At 41.9% G+C, this 17,659-nt stretch overlaps 1 protein-coding gene across 1 annotated transcript in view; it reads left to right on the top strand.

Annotated features, from left to right (window-relative positions):
• Nucleotides 1-17,659, top strand: part of ptpa (protein phosphatase 2 phosphatase activator) — a 30,480-nt gene that overhangs the window by 2,568 nt on the left and 10,253 nt on the right. Inside the window, exons 2-8 of the mRNA XM_082541245.1 lie at nt 196-305; nt 2,137-2,223; nt 2,579-2,704; nt 2,791-2,908; nt 3,228-3,327; nt 4,438-4,562; nt 6,847-6,947. Of these exons, the coding sequence (XP_082397371.1) occupies nt 196-305; nt 2,137-2,223; nt 2,579-2,704; nt 2,791-2,908; nt 3,228-3,327; nt 4,438-4,562; nt 6,847-6,947 (767 nt within the window). The remainder of the gene's footprint in view (nt 1-195; nt 306-2,136; nt 2,224-2,578; nt 2,705-2,790; nt 2,909-3,227; nt 3,328-4,437; nt 4,563-6,846; nt 6,948-17,659) is intronic.

Here is a 17,659-nt window from a genome sequence, read left to right on the forward strand (position 1 = left end):
TGACTCTAGGGGACTGGCTTGCTTATGGAGCCTCTAGTGGACATTAGAGGAACTGTAGCTTTTGGTGCATCACTTATCAGCTCGAGTGGTTGAAGTTTAGTTAAGAGCAGTGTGCAGCCGGAGCTTTTGGCTCATGGGGATTACTTATTTATGCACTGATGTCATGAAAATTCTCTGTTCTGAATTATTTTTTAGGATCCACTCCTGAAGATGAAGCCCCCGAGGAGGGGGCCAGCTTCACCTTTATGGTGCCCAAGAAAGAAATCAGCATGGTGCCTGACATGGGAAAGTGGAAGCGCTCTCAGGTTGGTTCCTCCCTGTGGGCGTGTGCACGTGTCTTCTTCGAGAGTTGTCTGTCATATTGAACGTGATATAACCATCGACTATGAAGGAAAAGTGTGGCTGTGAGTCGTTTCTGGAGGCTTTCGGCTGTCACATGGTGAAATTGGTGACAAAGATGGTGCTGTAGAGGGCACGCCACCAGAAACCGCCTTCTGATTGTTTTGGATGCTACCAGGTTGCCTCTGTTGCCTGTAATTTGTGAGGAAGATGTCATCTGCAACAAACTTGTTAGCAAGTATTCAGTGATTTTCCAGTTTTGGTCGCCTCCTTGGTTACTTTGCCAGCACTGAGGGCGCAAGCACTCGCCACTCAGACAAAATCTTCACATGAGTTCTGATATAGGAGGAGAAGATCTCAAAATTGGAAGCAAAGGATTTTTCCCAGAGTGTTTGAAGAGAAGTCCTCCTCATGAAAAATATCGGCAGCTGTGGCAATCTGCTAGCAACCAGATCCATCACCAGGTGGTTTCCCTAATAAAATCTGACAAGGAGCACATGTTTTTTTCCCCAATGACATGGTTGCTGGTGGGGGGCCCTACTGACTGACTTTAGTAATCAATTCTCCAAACTTCAGCAAACACTCAATAAACCTGTTAGAGGATACTCATTTTTCGTTGCCACCAGTGGTTGCCAGTAGAGCAGGGCGATATGACCAAAAATATTTATCACGATATACATTTGAAAATTTGTGATAACGATATAACTGACGATATAATTGACACTAGACAAAATACTTTACAACTCCACAACTTTATTAGTGCAAAAACCCCATCAATGTATTTTCACTTAAACAAGCTGCTGTTTTTTTTTTTTATGTGCATTAAAGTTGTGCAAATTCCTTGCTGACAGTTTAACCAAAAGGTTGCGTATGGGAAAGGAATTACTGCTGTACCATGTGTGAAACAAAAAATAAATAAATAAATAAATAAATAAAAGACATTTCCAGTGGAAATTGGCCGACAGATCCTCAGCATAACCTTGTATAATATCCACAAAACTTAAAAAGAGGTTATACACACACAATACGGTAATATTATGTTGAAGCACTGTACGTATCACTCCGCGAGGCTCCTGCCTACGATAGCCGTAATGCTCCGACAATCCATCAAGCGGTGCGTGTTTGTAGCTTAGCAAAGTCGTACTAAAACATTTGACAGATTTTCGAGCGCCGTGTACATAAAACCGTTTCGAGGTCAGTAACACAACCAGAATTCATACATAAGGCACACGGGATTATAAGGGGACCTGTTGATTTTCAGAAAAATCAAAGGATTGATTTTAAGTGTGCCGTATTTTCCAAACAACACGGTAATAACGACGGCCTGCTAGCATGCTCTACCAAAAATAGTGCTTTGTTGCGTATCTGACGGGCGAAAGCTAAACCAGTTCCACACCACTGAAGTTGGAGCATTTTTACAAACTAATTCTGGTTCATCAGTTTCATTCAATGATCCGCTTTCGCTCTTCTCATTCTGCATCGCAGCCATATGCGTATGTAAACAAAGGCACTGCGCATGCGCGTTTTACCCATATTCTATCGCGATATTTCATTTTCCTATCGTTGCCCAAAATTACACCGGTATTACCGTGAACGGTATGATATAGCCCAGCCCTAGTTGCCAGATGGTTGCAGACTGTTCTCTAGGCTTGTGTGACTGACCTTACGTTGTCACCTTGTTTGTCACATTGCCAAAATGGAGGACAAGTTAACATCAAATGTTTAGCAGTCACGTGTATGCCATACTGCTGGAACACTGGTCTGATGTGTGTTTTTAACTTGCCTCTCTGCTTTCAGGCCTACGCTGACTACATAGGCTTTATTCTGACGCTGAACGAAGGTGTGAAGGGAAAGAAGCTCACATGTGAATATAAAGTGTCTGAGGTACGTGATCTGCTGGTTTTTGTATACTAAACCAGCAGATCTGCTGCGTAGCAAGAGAAACGCAGCAGAGCAGAGCATCAGCTGTCATTTAACGCCTGTCAGGTTAAACTTTGTCTGTAGAGAATATTTGGTGCATTTTAAAGTGCCAAGCTGATAGTTTGGTGATGTTAACCAGAAAATGTGGCCTCGTGCATGTGTCACATATAACCACACTACAAGTAAGAGCAACAAAAATGAAGAAAGCATTAAAATAAAGAATTTCGATTTTAGAGAAACCAACAGGCTTGAGCTGGTTTGTTATCTGCCCCGACTCACGATGGTCCTGCTGCAGTCACTGCCTTGTTACTTTTCCCAGACGGTGGAGAAGCTCATGGATCTTCTGGGAACTCTGGACCGATGGATAAATGAGACGCCTCCCGTCGACCAGCCGTCACGCTTCGGAAATAAGGCGTACAGAACCTGGTTCGCCAAACTAGATCAGGTCGGTACGCTCACACATGTTCTAACACACATCCATGCACATGGGCTGTGGCTAGCAGTTAATTTATTTGTATGTTTTGTTTGTAGGAAGCAGAGGCACTGGTGTCGGTGGTCCTCCCTGCTGATAAACGTGCAGCAGCTCCAGAGATTGCTGTCTATCTCAAAGAGTCTGTGGGAAACTCCACCAGGATAGACTACGGCACAGGTAACAGTGCTCTATGTCACTCCAGTTATCAGTTAGCTTTGATTGGTTATGTTGCTACCGGATCTTTATTTCCTCCACAAATCAAAAAAAAGTTGTTGCTCCACCTGAACTTGTTGCAGCTGTTGTTGTTGTTCTTTAGTAGTTTTGCATCGTCTCATCAGTGCTGGCCCAAAGCATTGCTCTGGTCTACAGCAGCAGTAAACTCAGACCTGGTGCTGTAGTCAGATGCCGAAAAGTGATCTCAGCGGTGCGTTTGAGTGCAGCTCACACACTTTGCAGACTAATCCTGCAGCTGTTTAATGTTCGTTTGTCTCTTCAGGTCATGAAGCAGCTTTCGCAGCGTTCCTCTGCTGTCTCTGTAAGGTTGGAGCGCTCAGGGTGGATGATCAGCTCGCTATCGTCTTTAAGGTGTTCAACAGGTGAGCTGTCACACTAAACTGCAGTATGCTGTTAATGCAATGGTAAATGTTCAGGTTTAAAAATCTGATTTTGTTACAAACTTTAATTTACCAAAAAGCACTGCTCCCTGTTTATTAGTGGTGCAACGGATCACGGTTGATCCATAATCCAAACCGATCCCACGTGATCCGAAGATTTGAAAAAGAAGAAAAAAAAGTATGCGTATGGTGCGCGTGGTGGGTCTGTCAAGCGATAGTTATGGTCAGTGCTAGCGGTCCAAGTGGAGGAGCAGAGGAGTTTGCGGTATTTAAGCAGCCCTTTGTTGCCCAGTCCGACCGGGCTAAAGCTATTACAAAGGCTGTTGGGTGTTTAGCTGCAGATGGGAGGCCGTATTCAGTTGTCCAAAACAAGGGGTTTAAACTATGATGAACGTGCTCGAGCCACGCTATGATATGTCGTTGCGCGTCAACTTTAGTGGCAAGATTGTTCCAAGCATGTATGAGCAGGAAAAGTTTAAAGTTATGGCTGAACTGTCCCAGGCAACTTCTGTTGCTCTAACTACTACAAATGGGTGGACCTCCAGGGCAACGGACAGCTACGTGACCGTGACCGCTCATAATGAGCGGTATGTATTATTGTAGGGTCTACCTTACAATATAAAGCACCTTGAGGCGACTGTTGTTGTGATTTGGCGCTTTATAAATAAAATTGAATTGAATTGAGTGGTAGATACAAAGACTGTACTGCCCTATATTGTATCATTTTTAATTTTTTTTTAATAATTGCGTGGAATGAGTCTTGAGTTGAATGTTTTTAACAGGAAAAAAAATACTTCAATAAGTAAATGTTAAATTTGTCTTTTTTCTTTTTTTGCTGATCCGAAATTGATCCGATCCGAACCGTGAGATTTTTGATCCGTTGCACCACTGTTTATTATACTCCCCACGCACTTCTCTTCTTTTTTTTAAACTCTCCCTGCTTTTATTACACTCTCCATAGTTTTTGCTCTCTTTCTCTTTCTAATAACATTATTTCTGACGTTATTACAGACCTGTGCCAGAATGAAACAGTCGCTGCTGAGACTGATCCCTACTACATGCACGTGAACATTGTCCTGATTGTGTTTTCAGGTATCTCGAAGTGATGCGGAAACTGCAGAAGACCTACAGAATGGAGCCGGCTGGGAGTCAGGGTGTCTGGGGGCTGGATGACTTCCAGTTTCTCCCCTTCATCTGGGGCAGCTCCCAGTTTATAGGTAAGAGCCATCAGGTGTTTTTGTGGAGGGAAGCACATGAGATTTCCTCTACATCTTTAGACCAGTCTGCTTGTTAAGTCTAAACTGAGCACTCCTTCATTTCCTCCATTTCCAAAAAAAAAAAAAATCCTTTAAAGTAATCAATTTGTTCAGCTCATTCATGATTATTTACAAGCTGAGATAGAAGTGAGAAGAAATTTTTCATCTAAGGATGACATAACTGGTGGCTTCGAGGGAAGAAGCTACCTGATCCATGTACCTTATTCCAGGAAAGGTGTCTTTTCTCCTGTGGAACTTAACATATGATGCAAACCTCAAAGATTATAACTTATTGGCCACCACTAGAGGGAACTGTGAGGTGCCTCATAGATGCTCTAGATTAGGACAAACTGCGGTGTCAGTAAAAGGAAATAAATACTCAAACAGTTTTCCAGTGGCAATAAAGGAGCGGTCTACTATTCCCACATTTAAGACTCAGCTGAAACCTTGTACCTTTGACCATCTTACTTATATCTGATGGTTTTTTGTCTTATTTGATTGGTGTAATGTTTTTATGTGAGATGACAGATGTAAATTAGCAGTTTTAGTTTATGTCAATTAGATAAAGAGAAAAGAAAATAATCCTCAATTTTGGTGTCAGACAGTGTCTCATTGAGGTTGGCTGAGTGGGCAGCTGTTGTCAGAAGGTCTTTGTATTTTCATTCGTTTTTATTTGCTTTATGTGGGTTTGCTCATTTCTGTTCACTTTTAGCATAAAAGTATTATGTTTTAGTGTCATTTTTAAGTTTCATGGATAGTTTTGCTTGTTATGGTGACGATGGCAGTATTTGTCAGATTGTAAGATTTAAGAAGTTCAGGACAACACAGTATGAGTAAATTTCTCAAACCTAAGCTGAACTATACATATAGGTGTGTGTGTATACACACACACACACACACACACACACACACACACACACACACACACACACACACACTTATTTGTTTATTTATTTTTATTTTCTACATTTTGAAAATGTGAAGGCTTTTTAAGTTTGCATACATGTCGTGCAGTGACTGTCCCTGTACACTAGGGGTCCTCAGTCCATTATCGATCAGAGGCAGACATACCAGCCTAACTGCAGCTGCTAACAGTAAACATATTATATCTGGGTCAGTGCGTGAAAAATCAGTGACTCCCACATGAATCAGCTGATTTTTTTCATGTACAGTAACTTTATTTAATGAAGCAGTTTTACCCTCATACTTTAAATATTCTCACAGTTACATGCCTTCAAAGTGTACATATGCAAGTTGAAATTTGGTACTTTTAAATTATTTTACCACGACTGTGCTCTCATAACTTAACTCGTAACCCCCAACTACATTAAACTTTAAGAAAAAAACAAAAACAAAAAAAAACACCACTCATAACCCAGTTTAAAAATAATGCAAACACTTGCAAGACTTGCATTATTTACTTCAACGTGTGAAGGTTGAAGCTCACTTTAATATCAAAGCCTGATTCTATAAACGCAGGCAATGATTTTAAGTGTAAATAAAAATCGTATAAACCCCTATTTTATTCAAATTAGAACACAGAAACCACTTCAGGTGTTTGAGAAAACTGACATTTTTAAGAAAAATAGGAGCTTATTTGGAATTTGATTTTAGCAACATGGCTCAAAGGTTTATCAGAAGCAAAGGTGGGCAGAAGATGATGCAAAACACTGCATCTACTAACTGAAACAGATTAAAAAAAAATGTTCCTCTCGCTCTGTTCAAAAGCCTGCACCTCTGATGGTATGTGGGTTCATCATCAGTGGAAAGGCACCATCAGTGCTGAAAGGTATATACAAGCTTTAGAGAATCATATGCACCGTCCAGACATCTTTTTCAGGAAGGGCCTTCCATATTTCAGCAGGACGCTACTAAACTTTTCCAGCTCCATATTTTTGTACTTGGACTCTTTTATAGTAGCTTTGCATGATCATCAGTTTAAAATAATCCTTCTTTATCTTATCCTGGACCTTGAAGCAGCCCTTCAAGTCACCCTTTGTCTGTATAACAAATTGGTACCTCCTCCTAGTTTAAGCCCACCTTTATTCTGATTGGCTGTCCCTCGTAAACATAAGTGGGTGGGCCTTCTGTGCCTGAAATGAATATGAAATTAAGAAGGGAAGTAGCCTTTTTTCCCCCTCTTTTCTTTAAAAACACTTAAAATGAACTAAAACTGCTGTACTTCAGGTGCATAGTGACACGCGTTGTTGAGCATGTGCACTTACGGTCCAAATCTCCTCCTCAGATCACCCAACACTGGAGCCTCGGCACTTTGTCGACGAGCGGGTGGTGAACGAGCACCATCAGGACTACATGTTTCTAGAGTGCATCAAGTTCATCAATGAGGTGGGGAAATCAAACTCCAGCAAACGTCCACCTGTGTCATTTTACTCACCTGGGTGACCCACTGGTTAGAGGAAATATTAACAGCCTGAGGTCCTCTAGGTTGTGCCCCACAAAATTTAATTTTAGGTTTTTTTACTTCAGTTTGTTCTGCCTCATTTGGTACTAGGGCTGCCACGATTAGTCGACTAGTGACGATTACGTCGACTATTAAAATCGTTGACGACTAATTTAATAGTCGACGCGTCGGTTGACGCTTTGTAAGATCCCGAAAGGCGCAGGAATAAGTGGTAGTATTTAAGAGTGTAATAACAGACTGAAACAGAAGATGGCAGCACTACATGTCCTGGGATACCAGCTGCTGTTAAACCCCGAAGAAGAAGAAGCAGTGTCCGGTTTCATAGCTGTGTCCAAATTTAGCGGCCGCATCCTTTGGATGCCGGATTTGTAGGCCAATTACGTTACAGCGACACGATGAAGCCTGTCCAAATTTCGAAGACTCCCCCAAACGTGGCCGAAAAATGAGTCCTTCATTTCCCCAGATTTGAAGAATGGGTCGGGTGTATCCTTCGTGGCCCAACCTATCTTAGAGTTCATAAAGCGGCCCAGCCAATTCCAGTTTTCAACAATGGCGGCAGCTACTTAGTTTTAATATTACTCTTATTATTCTTTCTGGGTCACAAAATAAACGTTTAATATATTTTCAGGCGAGAATGTAGCTGTGTAAATCTCAAATATCTGCTCAGTTTATCAAGACATCACATATTTGCAAAAGTGCTCTGACGTTTTCGGAGATGTCTCTTACCCACCTGCTCAATAGCTAGAGGGTTCAAGGCTCACTAGAGCCGGCGAGAACAGTGATCTCCCGGCACATTATTTTCAAACCCCCTACTCAGGTTAAACATGATATATAAGTCACTCAGATAATTTAAAAATGTAATTGTTTGGCTTTTTTCAGTGTTTTATTTGTTCCTCAGTAAATTGGTTTGGCTGAGATTAAAGTTATAGTTTTTACACAGCTGAATAAACGTCAAACAGAACTGATTAAACAGAAGTGTGAAATGGTCGAGAATTTACTCCAGTGTCCTGTTAAATTTTACATAGAAAGAACAGACGGCTGAGTTTATTAAACTCCACCGAGACAATCTGCAAATTTCATTTAAAAGTTTAATAAACTATCATCTTGTCTTTATTTTCAGTTAGCACATACCTTAAACACTTCAAGCTGTACGCTAATGATAGCTATATAAGAGGAGACGCATGCTGGTGCAATAAGCTGTACGTTTTACGCCCAGTGGATGCATGATCTGATTAGTCGACTATCAAACTAATCGTTTGTGGCAGCCCTATTTGGTACAACCTTGTTTTGTTAACCTGCTTCAGTTCAACGTTTTTGGGATGTGTTTATTTATTGGGACATATTTTTATGACCCATCCTACACCCCTGTTAAAACTAAATGTTATTACTTTTAAACAGGGTTATATGACAGATCATAATTTTCTTTTTCTTTTCTTTTCTGGTTGCCTGACTATATTTAGAGGTACTTCACAGGAATTTCTACTCTTCTCTTGTAACAGAAATAAAGCAAAGTTTGAATATTTGCCTCCCACAGCAAATAGGGGGAAGACTCCAACCAACAGCTGGTATCAAATTATGGAAACATGTTTTCAGAACTTACCATTACAAACAGTTTAGTTCACTTTTCTCTCTCAATCTAAAAGCCTCGACTCTGAGCTCCAGCTCCTCCATTTCTGATTGTTGCCTGATGGGAAATATTTTAACTTTTACAAAAAATTTTGAATTGAGGTCAGTTAATTTCATAGCATCAACTTTGTGTATAATCTTGCCATGCAAGATAGAAATTGTGGTCAATATGATAGCTGCATGATGTAAGTCTCCTGATCAACCACATCCTAACGATTCTGGAGGCTGTTTGAGAAAACAGAATTTAATGTCACGTTCAAGAAACCAGTTTGAGGTCCTTTAACATTTGTTTCATGGTGTGTTATGCTTGTGGTAGTGGGTATCATAGGATGGCTACACGGTGGTCAAAATTTCCAATTTCGTGTTGACCAGGCACCATTTTTCATTTTCGGTTGTCCAGTTTCGGTGAGCCTGTGCAGGTCTTACCTGCCATGAGTGGCGTAGGAGTGGTGTGGCCTTCTGCTGCTTTAGCCCATCTGCTTCATGTTATGCATTCAGATGATCTTCTGCACACCTTGGTTGTAATTTGAGTTAGCTGCCTTCCAGTCACTTTTCCTGCTCATTCTGATGCTCGGTTTGAACTTCAGCAGGTCGTCTTCAGCATGTCTGCCTGCTTAAATGCACAGACTTGGTGCCATGTGATTGGCTGATTCGGTTAACGACCATCTGAGCAGGTGTGCCTAATAAATTGACCAGTGAATTCATATTCTATACTGTTAGCAGTGTACAACTAAGCATTTTAGATGTAACATATGTTTGTAGATGTATTGTCACCGTCCTGTAGATACACACGTGTTTTGAAGCAGTTTGTCTGCATTCAATCAGATTTTATTTTCATGAATAGGAGCAGCTGAAAAAACCCTTTAATCACATTTAAGCTGGTTTAACAGAAGAGTCATATTGTTTATTTTGTTTTTGTGATTGTGATTTATTTCAGATCAAAAGCAATAAAAAAGCTAAAAAATAAGCAAAAACCTTTTAAGAGGGAAAGAAACATTGGAAAACTAGTGTTTCAAGAATTGGCCTTTTTGTAGATGTAGAGGTTAAGCGAGCCTGTAAATGACCTTTGTTAGCAGGACGTCAGCTCCCAGCTTTTATTTTTGTTTCTTCACCTTCACCGTTTGGCTCAACAGTCTCCTCGCTCTGCATCACAATAGGACGTGGGTTTGTCCACGTGTGCGCTGCTGCCATCTAATGGACAGCATGACCACTGTAAATGCATTTAAGATTTTTATAAACCACTTCATCAGAGGGGGTTTAATCTCATTTCTGATTGGTATACAATCTGTGTGTGTCGTGAGACATTGCATGTAGATTTAGCTGTTAGAAGTAAATAGTTGGACCACAGATGAATGTGGTTTTGTCCAGGAAAAGGAAGATGAAGAGGGAGGAGGAGGGAGAAAGGAGGCAGATGGATTTTGTTGGGAACATGCCAGAGCAGGAACCGTTTGCTTTGTTTGGGGTTTTTGGAGGAAAAGGAGGGGAGGGAAGTAGATGAGGGCGTCGGTGGAGTGACTACATCCTTTTCCTCCTTCCCTCTCCTCCCTGACCTCTCCCTCCTCCTCTTCCTCCTCCTCTTCCTCACGGTCATGGAAGGATGCTGCCGCTGTGTCCACGGAGCTCGTCAGCTGGCTCACAGCTTGTTTTTTCAAGCTTTTGTTTTCTTCTTTATTACTTTTCTTCAACTTTGGTTCGTTTTTATGTGAAACTTAAAGCAGGTAGTGTGTTGATTAGATACTAGCCTACACAACAAGCACGAGGCTGATTCTGTATGTTTGTGGCTGTCTTTGGTTGTTTGTCAAAGTTGTATTAAAGCAACAGATCTTCCTCTGTGGAAACTACCAGAATATTCCCATTAAAATATGTATTGTGTCTCAGTGTTAAAAAGGTTTTGAGATTGAGGGGGAAAAAAGAAAGTCTTTCCAGCCGCACCACACTTACCTCAGCAACACCATAGCATGTCATTGCAAAGGAAGAATAAATGTTTTCTTCTGTATGATGGCATCACACAGGCACAGATAAAAAAATCAAACAATTTCACCCACCAAAACTGGAGCTCAGACTTCTTGAAGATTCTGTTAGTGCGAATCTCCAAAGATGCCAACACCACAAACACAAACTGATCGAGAAATTCAACTCAGGGGCTCCAGTTAGCTGAAGTGAAACAGACTAAGAGACAATCCATAAGTTTTTAGACAATGGCGCAATTTTTCTAGTTTTGCCTGTGTGCACCACCACAGTGGTTTATAAACCAAGCAGTCCAAATGTGATTGAAGTGTAGACTTTAATTGAGGAGCTCTAACACAAGTATTACATCCTTATTATTGTAGGTTCTTTGCCTTACAGTATAAAGCAGCTTTAGGTGACTGTTGTTGTCTGTTTGGTGCTATATAAATAAAATAAAATTGAGTTGAATCGGCAGCACATGGACGTAACTTCGCTGTCTGAAAAAGGAAGTCCCTGCCGAAATACTTAAAACCTGCATTCAGTCTGAAGGCCACCAGACGGTAGTTGATACAGATACTCTTCCTTTTGAAAAGTAATTGGACAGTTCACCAGGAAATAGTGTCATAATTGAATTAAGCAGATTAAAGATCTGAAGCTGATTTCAACTGAACTGGTAGCTTTTCGCATGAACTTTCAATATGAGGTCCAAGAAGATGTTGATGGAAGTGAGGGAGGCCCATCATTGGGCTGTGAAACCAAAACAAACCTGTCAGAGAGGAAGAAGAAACTCTAGCTGTGGCCATATCAACAGTCTGGTACACTTAAAAATAAGGAAAGCACCAACCAGCTCAGCAACATCTAAAACCCTGAAAGATCACAAGATGATTTTTTTTTTTTGTTGCCTGTCCCGTTTGGCTCTTTTGCCATCAGAATTGTTGTCTAAAGGCAAAGAAAGATGCCCAACGGATTTACTTTACCAAATTGACCATCCCAGCCTTGCCGTAATGGTCCATTTGATTCACCTTTTATTGTTTATTTTATTTTCACTTACTGAATACGGGACAGACTTGACTGGGGGAAAGAAGGGGAGAAAGAAAGAGGGAAAGAGAAACAGCTGAGAAGAGGGACGGGGGAGAAGGGCAAAAAACAAAAACCAACAGAACGGGCAGAGAAGAAAAAAATGCATATATCAATCACCTGGATCACCTGCTGAGAAAGAAAAAAGAAAGCAAGCAGAAGAGAACAAGAGTAATAGAATAAACAACATCACAATGATATATGGGAATATAACAGTAAATACTAAATATTAAACATTATTGTGCAGCACATAAGATCAACAGAACACAGTGTGCTTTGAGGTAGCAGCCAAAAAGGGTGTAGTTTGTGGGTGTGAGCACCCGTGTGTACACCTGTGAGCATGGACGCGCTTGTTTTTTTGTTTTTTTTGTTTTTTGTTTTTTTAAAAGGTTCCTTCGTGTAATGATCTGCTAGAGGGTGTGGGGGGGGGGGGGGGCACAGCCCCGTCCTCCAGGGCATGAAGCAGGTATGGAGGAGATCAAAACTCCAGACATCCAGAGGCCCCCAGAACACAAGAGACCAAGGAAGACCAACAGAGGGGCAGCCGCGCCACTGTCCCAGAAAGAGCTGAGGAGAGTCCCAGATGAGGGCTCACTCAGCAGCCGCGGAGCAGAAGCCAGGGGGAGTTGCAGTGAGCTCCGCCGGCAGCCAGCCGTGCCTGAGTGACCGAGCCCTAGGCCGAGAGGCCGGGGGCACCCCACCTCCGAAGTGGCCCGAGCGAGCCCCAGGCCCCGATAAGCGGCCGCCAAGGAGTGAGCCGGTGTGTACCTTGACGCCCATCCCCGGACACAAAGAACCACCAACGCACCGATGTCTGAGAGAGTCCGCCACTGGCAGGGGAAGTGGTGGTAGGGGGAGAAAGGCCTCCAAACCTTGGAGGGCCTGAGATGTCCCCAGAGAGGTGGCGTCTGATACCCAACCTGACATATAGACACAGACATACAGGCACACACAGATACAAACATCCATTCCCACCCTCATGCTCTCATATACACTTACTCCACACTCAACCAACGTGGAGACAGACATAAAGAGACGCTGTACACACGATCACACTCCCCAAGCGTACTCTACAAACCGGGTCTAGGTACCCTTGCCCCTGGAGGGGGGAACTGCACCCAGACCCAGGTGGTGTTACCCTTTTCCCTGCGGTGGGGGGAGGCAGACCGCCCCGACTCCGCAGCAGCAGGGAGGCCCCACACTCCAGACCGCAGTCGGACGGCCAACTCCTCCTCCTAGCCCCCCCGCTCCAGCAGGCCGCAGAGAACGGGGGTGAGAGAAGACTCCAAACCTCCCTCCACCCACTCATTGTAATGTTGATGCATGTGTGTTCTAAGGTGCATTTAAAACCCAGGAGGGCATGGAGCTACCTGCCAGAGAGCAGCAGGTAAGCGCATAGTCCCTCCTGCTAGCCCTCAATGTCTGCGTGTATTTAACATTGAGAGGTGGGCAACGACGCCAGGGGTGGGGTGTACACCCTGATGGTACTTTGGATTCCGTGTATCGTGCCCACCCCCAAGATCCTATATGTATGTGTAATGAGAGTGTGAGTAATGTGAATGTCTAAGTTGTGGGATAAAATTGAGGCAGAGGCAGCCAGAAGGGGACGGGGGGGGGATAGCCTCCTCTGCACCCTGGTGACATACCCCTACTCCAAGGTCCTGCATGTGTGGGTGGTTGTGGTGGAGCGGGAAGAGGGAGGCAGCTGGAGATGGGGAGGCAAGTGCCCACCCGCCCACAACCCCGGCAACACACCAACCAGGACCCAAGCCCCCGAGGCCCGGCCCGGGCCCCAGCCCAGAGACGGAGCGCCCCCAGAACCTCACGCCCATCCCGGACCCACCCAGGGGCAGCCAGGCTACCAGGTCAGTAACCCACGTCCGTCAGCACAGACCCTCCCCTAGCCCCGCTGCACGCAGCCGCGAGGAAACAGTCACCTGAGAGCCAACAGAGCCCCTAACCGGACATGACCGCTACCCCGGGTTGAGCCCCCCAAGGAAGATGCCTCCGGGGAACCCCCCGACGCCCTAAGCCTGTCCCTACCCCCACACCAATCACAACAGTGAAGGCGGGACCAAACTATGACCCCCCACCCCCACTAGGTGATGGAGCTGATCAAAGGAGCCCAGAGCAATTGATCTGATGTGGTGGCAGAGGCTGTATCAAGACTAATGTAATCTAATAGATAATTTCTATATTGGTTAGAATTAAGATTATTTTTATTTTTCCAGTTCATGAGGACAGTTTTCTTGGCTATGCATAGGGCAGTGAAAACCATATGGGCGATATTCTTTTCTGAAGTGACATTATCTAAGCTGCCCAACAAACACACTAGGGGGGAAGTTGGAATGTTACATTTCAGATAATTCGATAAGTCTTCACATATCTCGCGCCAAAACTTCTGAACTGGTGGACAGAACCAAAGAGCGTAGATATAATTGTCCGGTGAATTGGTTTGGCAGTGTGAGCAGTTGTTGGTAGATGTAAAGCCCATCTTGAACATCCGATGACCTGTATAGTGCACTCTATGTAATATTTTGTATTGAATTAATTGAAGACTGGGATTTCTAATTAGATGAAAGGTTTTTAAGCAAATCTGAGACAGAAGTTTAGGTCTAAGTTAACTGATAAATCCGCTTCCCATTTTGCAATAGGAAGTGATATTGATTCATCTGTTTTAGAAAGCATTCTGTATATTTTGGAAAGTAATTTGGGGGTTTTAAGAGTAAGAAATTGAACCACACTTGGTGGTGTTTGTAGTTCAACTTGACCCGGTTTAAATTTCTTTTTTACTATGGATTTAATTTGTTGATATTCTAAAAATCTTTTCTTGTTGATCCCATATTGTGTAACTAGTCCGTCAAATGAAATAAATTCTGTTCCTTCTAGTATATGTTCTAAATATTTGATTCCTTTACCACTCCAATCTGAAAAGTTTATCATATTATTGTTTTGTAATATGTCAGGGTTGTTCCAGATAGGTGTACGTTTGCATGGGATTAATGAAGACGCCGTCAATTTTAGAAACTCCCACCATGCTGTCAGAGAAGAGCTGATGTTGATGCTTTTAAAGCATTCATGTCGTTGGATGTTTGAGCTGATAAATGGTAGATCTGAAAATCTCTAGATTATTGCAAAGTGCTTGTTCTACATCTAGCCAAGGTTCATCTAAGAGGGTATGTTTTAGCCATCCTGAGATAAACTGAAGCCTGTTGGCTAAGAAGTAGTGCTGAAAGTTAGGCAGTTCTAGTCCTCCTTTATCCTTGGTCTTTTGTAGTGTTTTTAAGCTTATACGTGGGGGTTTATTTTTCCAAAGGAATTTGGACATACATGAATCTAGAGATCTGAACCAATCTTGTGGCGGTTTAGTTGGGATCATTGAGAATAAATAATTTATTTTTGGTAAGACCATCATTTTTATAGCGGCAACCCTTCCCATGAGTGATATGGGTAGACATTTCCATCTAGCCAGATCATCTTCTACCTTCTTTAAAAGTGGGATATGGTTTAATTTAGTTAGATCTGCAAGCTTGGGAGAAACATTAATACCTAAATATTTTATATTTCCCGATTGCAGTGGTGTAGAAGAGGAATTATGGAGGGAGCAATTAATCGGTAGAACTGTAGATTTTGACCAGTTAATTGAGTAATCTGATATTCTTGCAAAAGAGTTTATCAATTCAATCACCCCAGAGATATTGGTTTGTGAATTTTGGAGAAAGAGTAACACATCATCCGCATAAAGGCTGATTTTATGTTCCACGTTCTTGCATTTTATGCCCTTAATTACTGAATTCTGTCTAATTGCTGCTGCTAGTGGTTCAATAAAAATTGCAAACAGTGAAGGGGAGAGTGGGCATCCCTGCCTGGTGCCCCTCAAGAGACAGAAGCTGGAGGATGTCTGGTCATTTGTTCTAACACAAGCTGTTGGGGAATTATATAATATTTTTAACCAGTTTATGAAAGAGGATCCAAAACCAAATTTGTGTAAAGTTGCAAATAGAAATTTCCAGTTAACTCTGTCAAATGCTTTTTCTGCGTCTAAAGAGAATATTGTATTTTCGATGTTTTTACTGTATGAGCAGTCTATCAAATTAAGTAATCTACGTGTATTTGTTGATGAGTGCCGACCTTTTATGAAACCAGTTTGGTCAGGATGAATTAAGAGGGGGGTTATTTTCTCCAGTCTCTTTGAGAGAGCTTTGCAGATTATTTTAAGGTCTACATTTATAAGGGATATTGGACGATAGCTTGAGGGATATACAGGGTCTTTGCCTGGTTTTAGCAGGAGATTAATGTTTGCAGAATTCATATTTGATGGAAGTCTGCCCTTTTCTTTAATTTCCAACAACGTTCTGTAGAAAACTGGTGCTAGAATCGACCAGAATTCTTTGTAGAATTCTGCAGCGAAGCCATCTGGACCTGGAGCCTTATTATTGGGCATACTTATCAGGGCTTCCTGGAGTTCACCTGGTGTCAGTGGTGAATCCAGTGCCATTGCTTGAGTGTCTAATAATTTTGGAAGAGTTATGTTGTCCAAAAACTGATCAATTTCTTTTTTAGATGGGTTTATTTGTGGTGAATACAACGTTTTATAGAAATCCCTGAAAATGTTGTTTATTTGTATCGGATCATATATTGTGTTCCCAGATGAATCTTGAACAGCACATATAGTTGTTTTTATTTATTTATTTATTTTTAGCTGGTTTGCTAGAAATTGACCGGATTTATTACCTTGTTCATAATTTTGTAGGCGTAGTCTTTGTACTAAGAATTTTGTTTTTTTATCAATTATCTCATTTAATTCTAGTTTTGTCTTGCGTATTTTGTTCAATGTTTCCTGATCTTGGTGGGACGCGTAGGCTTCTTCTAGTGATTTGATGTTTTTTTTCTAATTCCTGAATATTTTTGTTTTCTTTTTTCTTTTTATGTGATGAGAAAGAACTTATTTTACCTCTCATCACAGCTTTCCCTGCTTCCCATAGAACAGAAGCTGATGTTTCGGGAGTGTCATTATAGTCCAAATATGAAGTCCACTCTTTTTTAAAATATTTAATAAAGTCTTCATCTTTAAGTAGTGATATATTAAATCTCCAGTTTTTTCTTGGCATAGTATTATTCTTGTGCATTAGTGTTAAAGATACAGGACCATGATCGCTGACAGCTATAGGGTGAATCTCAGTGTCTGAAATGTCGTTCAGCAGTGAGCTGCTGACCAAAAAATAATCCAGACGAGAGTAGGAGTGATGGACATGTGAGAAAAAAGTATATTCCTTACTGGTGGGGTGAAGGGAGCGCCATGCATCGCAAAGACCAAAGTCGCTCATATACAGTTTGATTATATTTATGGACTGCCAATTACGCTGAGTTCCCGCTGTATTGAGCCTATCCATGTCTTCATTTAGTCCAAGTCACAAGATGATTTAAAGCTGATGATCACAGAATCGTTTTCATTGTTAGTAAAAACAACTTCACAGCATCTACCAACTCAAGATTGGTATCGAAGAGGTCGGCGTCTACACTCGAGAGACACCCTAATAAGGAGTGTAAACCCAAGGTTTACAACAAAGAGCAAACCACCGGTTATACTCAAGAACAGGAAGTTAATGTTGAACCTTCAAAATATGCCCAAAAACCAATGAGAGAAGTCACAGTGTCTTTATCCACCTTTGTTTTGAAGTTGCACCATTATGCGGGTCAAAAACTTTTATTTTGAAAGGAAATATTCAGTAAAACCCTTCAAAGTAAACACTTTCCATTAGATTTAAGACAGGATTAGCTTGGGATTGCCTGTGTGTCCATAAAATAATGCAAGGTTTCTTTCCAGCTTACTCTTTGTGTCTATAAATACACTTTAAACACACTTTGTTTTTCTTTGTAAACAGTCTGAGATACACACGATAACACACATCTTCAGCGCCCTTTCCTTTCTTGGATGTGTTACTGGCCTAATTCAGTCTCGACTGCCGGCGTGTTTGTCCTCATT

The sequence above is a fragment of the Aulonocara stuartgranti genome (assembly GCF_965226115.1).
Source record: "Aulonocara stuartgranti genome assembly, chromosome: 7".
NCBI lineage: Eukaryota > Metazoa > Chordata > Actinopteri > Cichliformes > Cichlidae > Aulonocara > Aulonocara stuartgranti.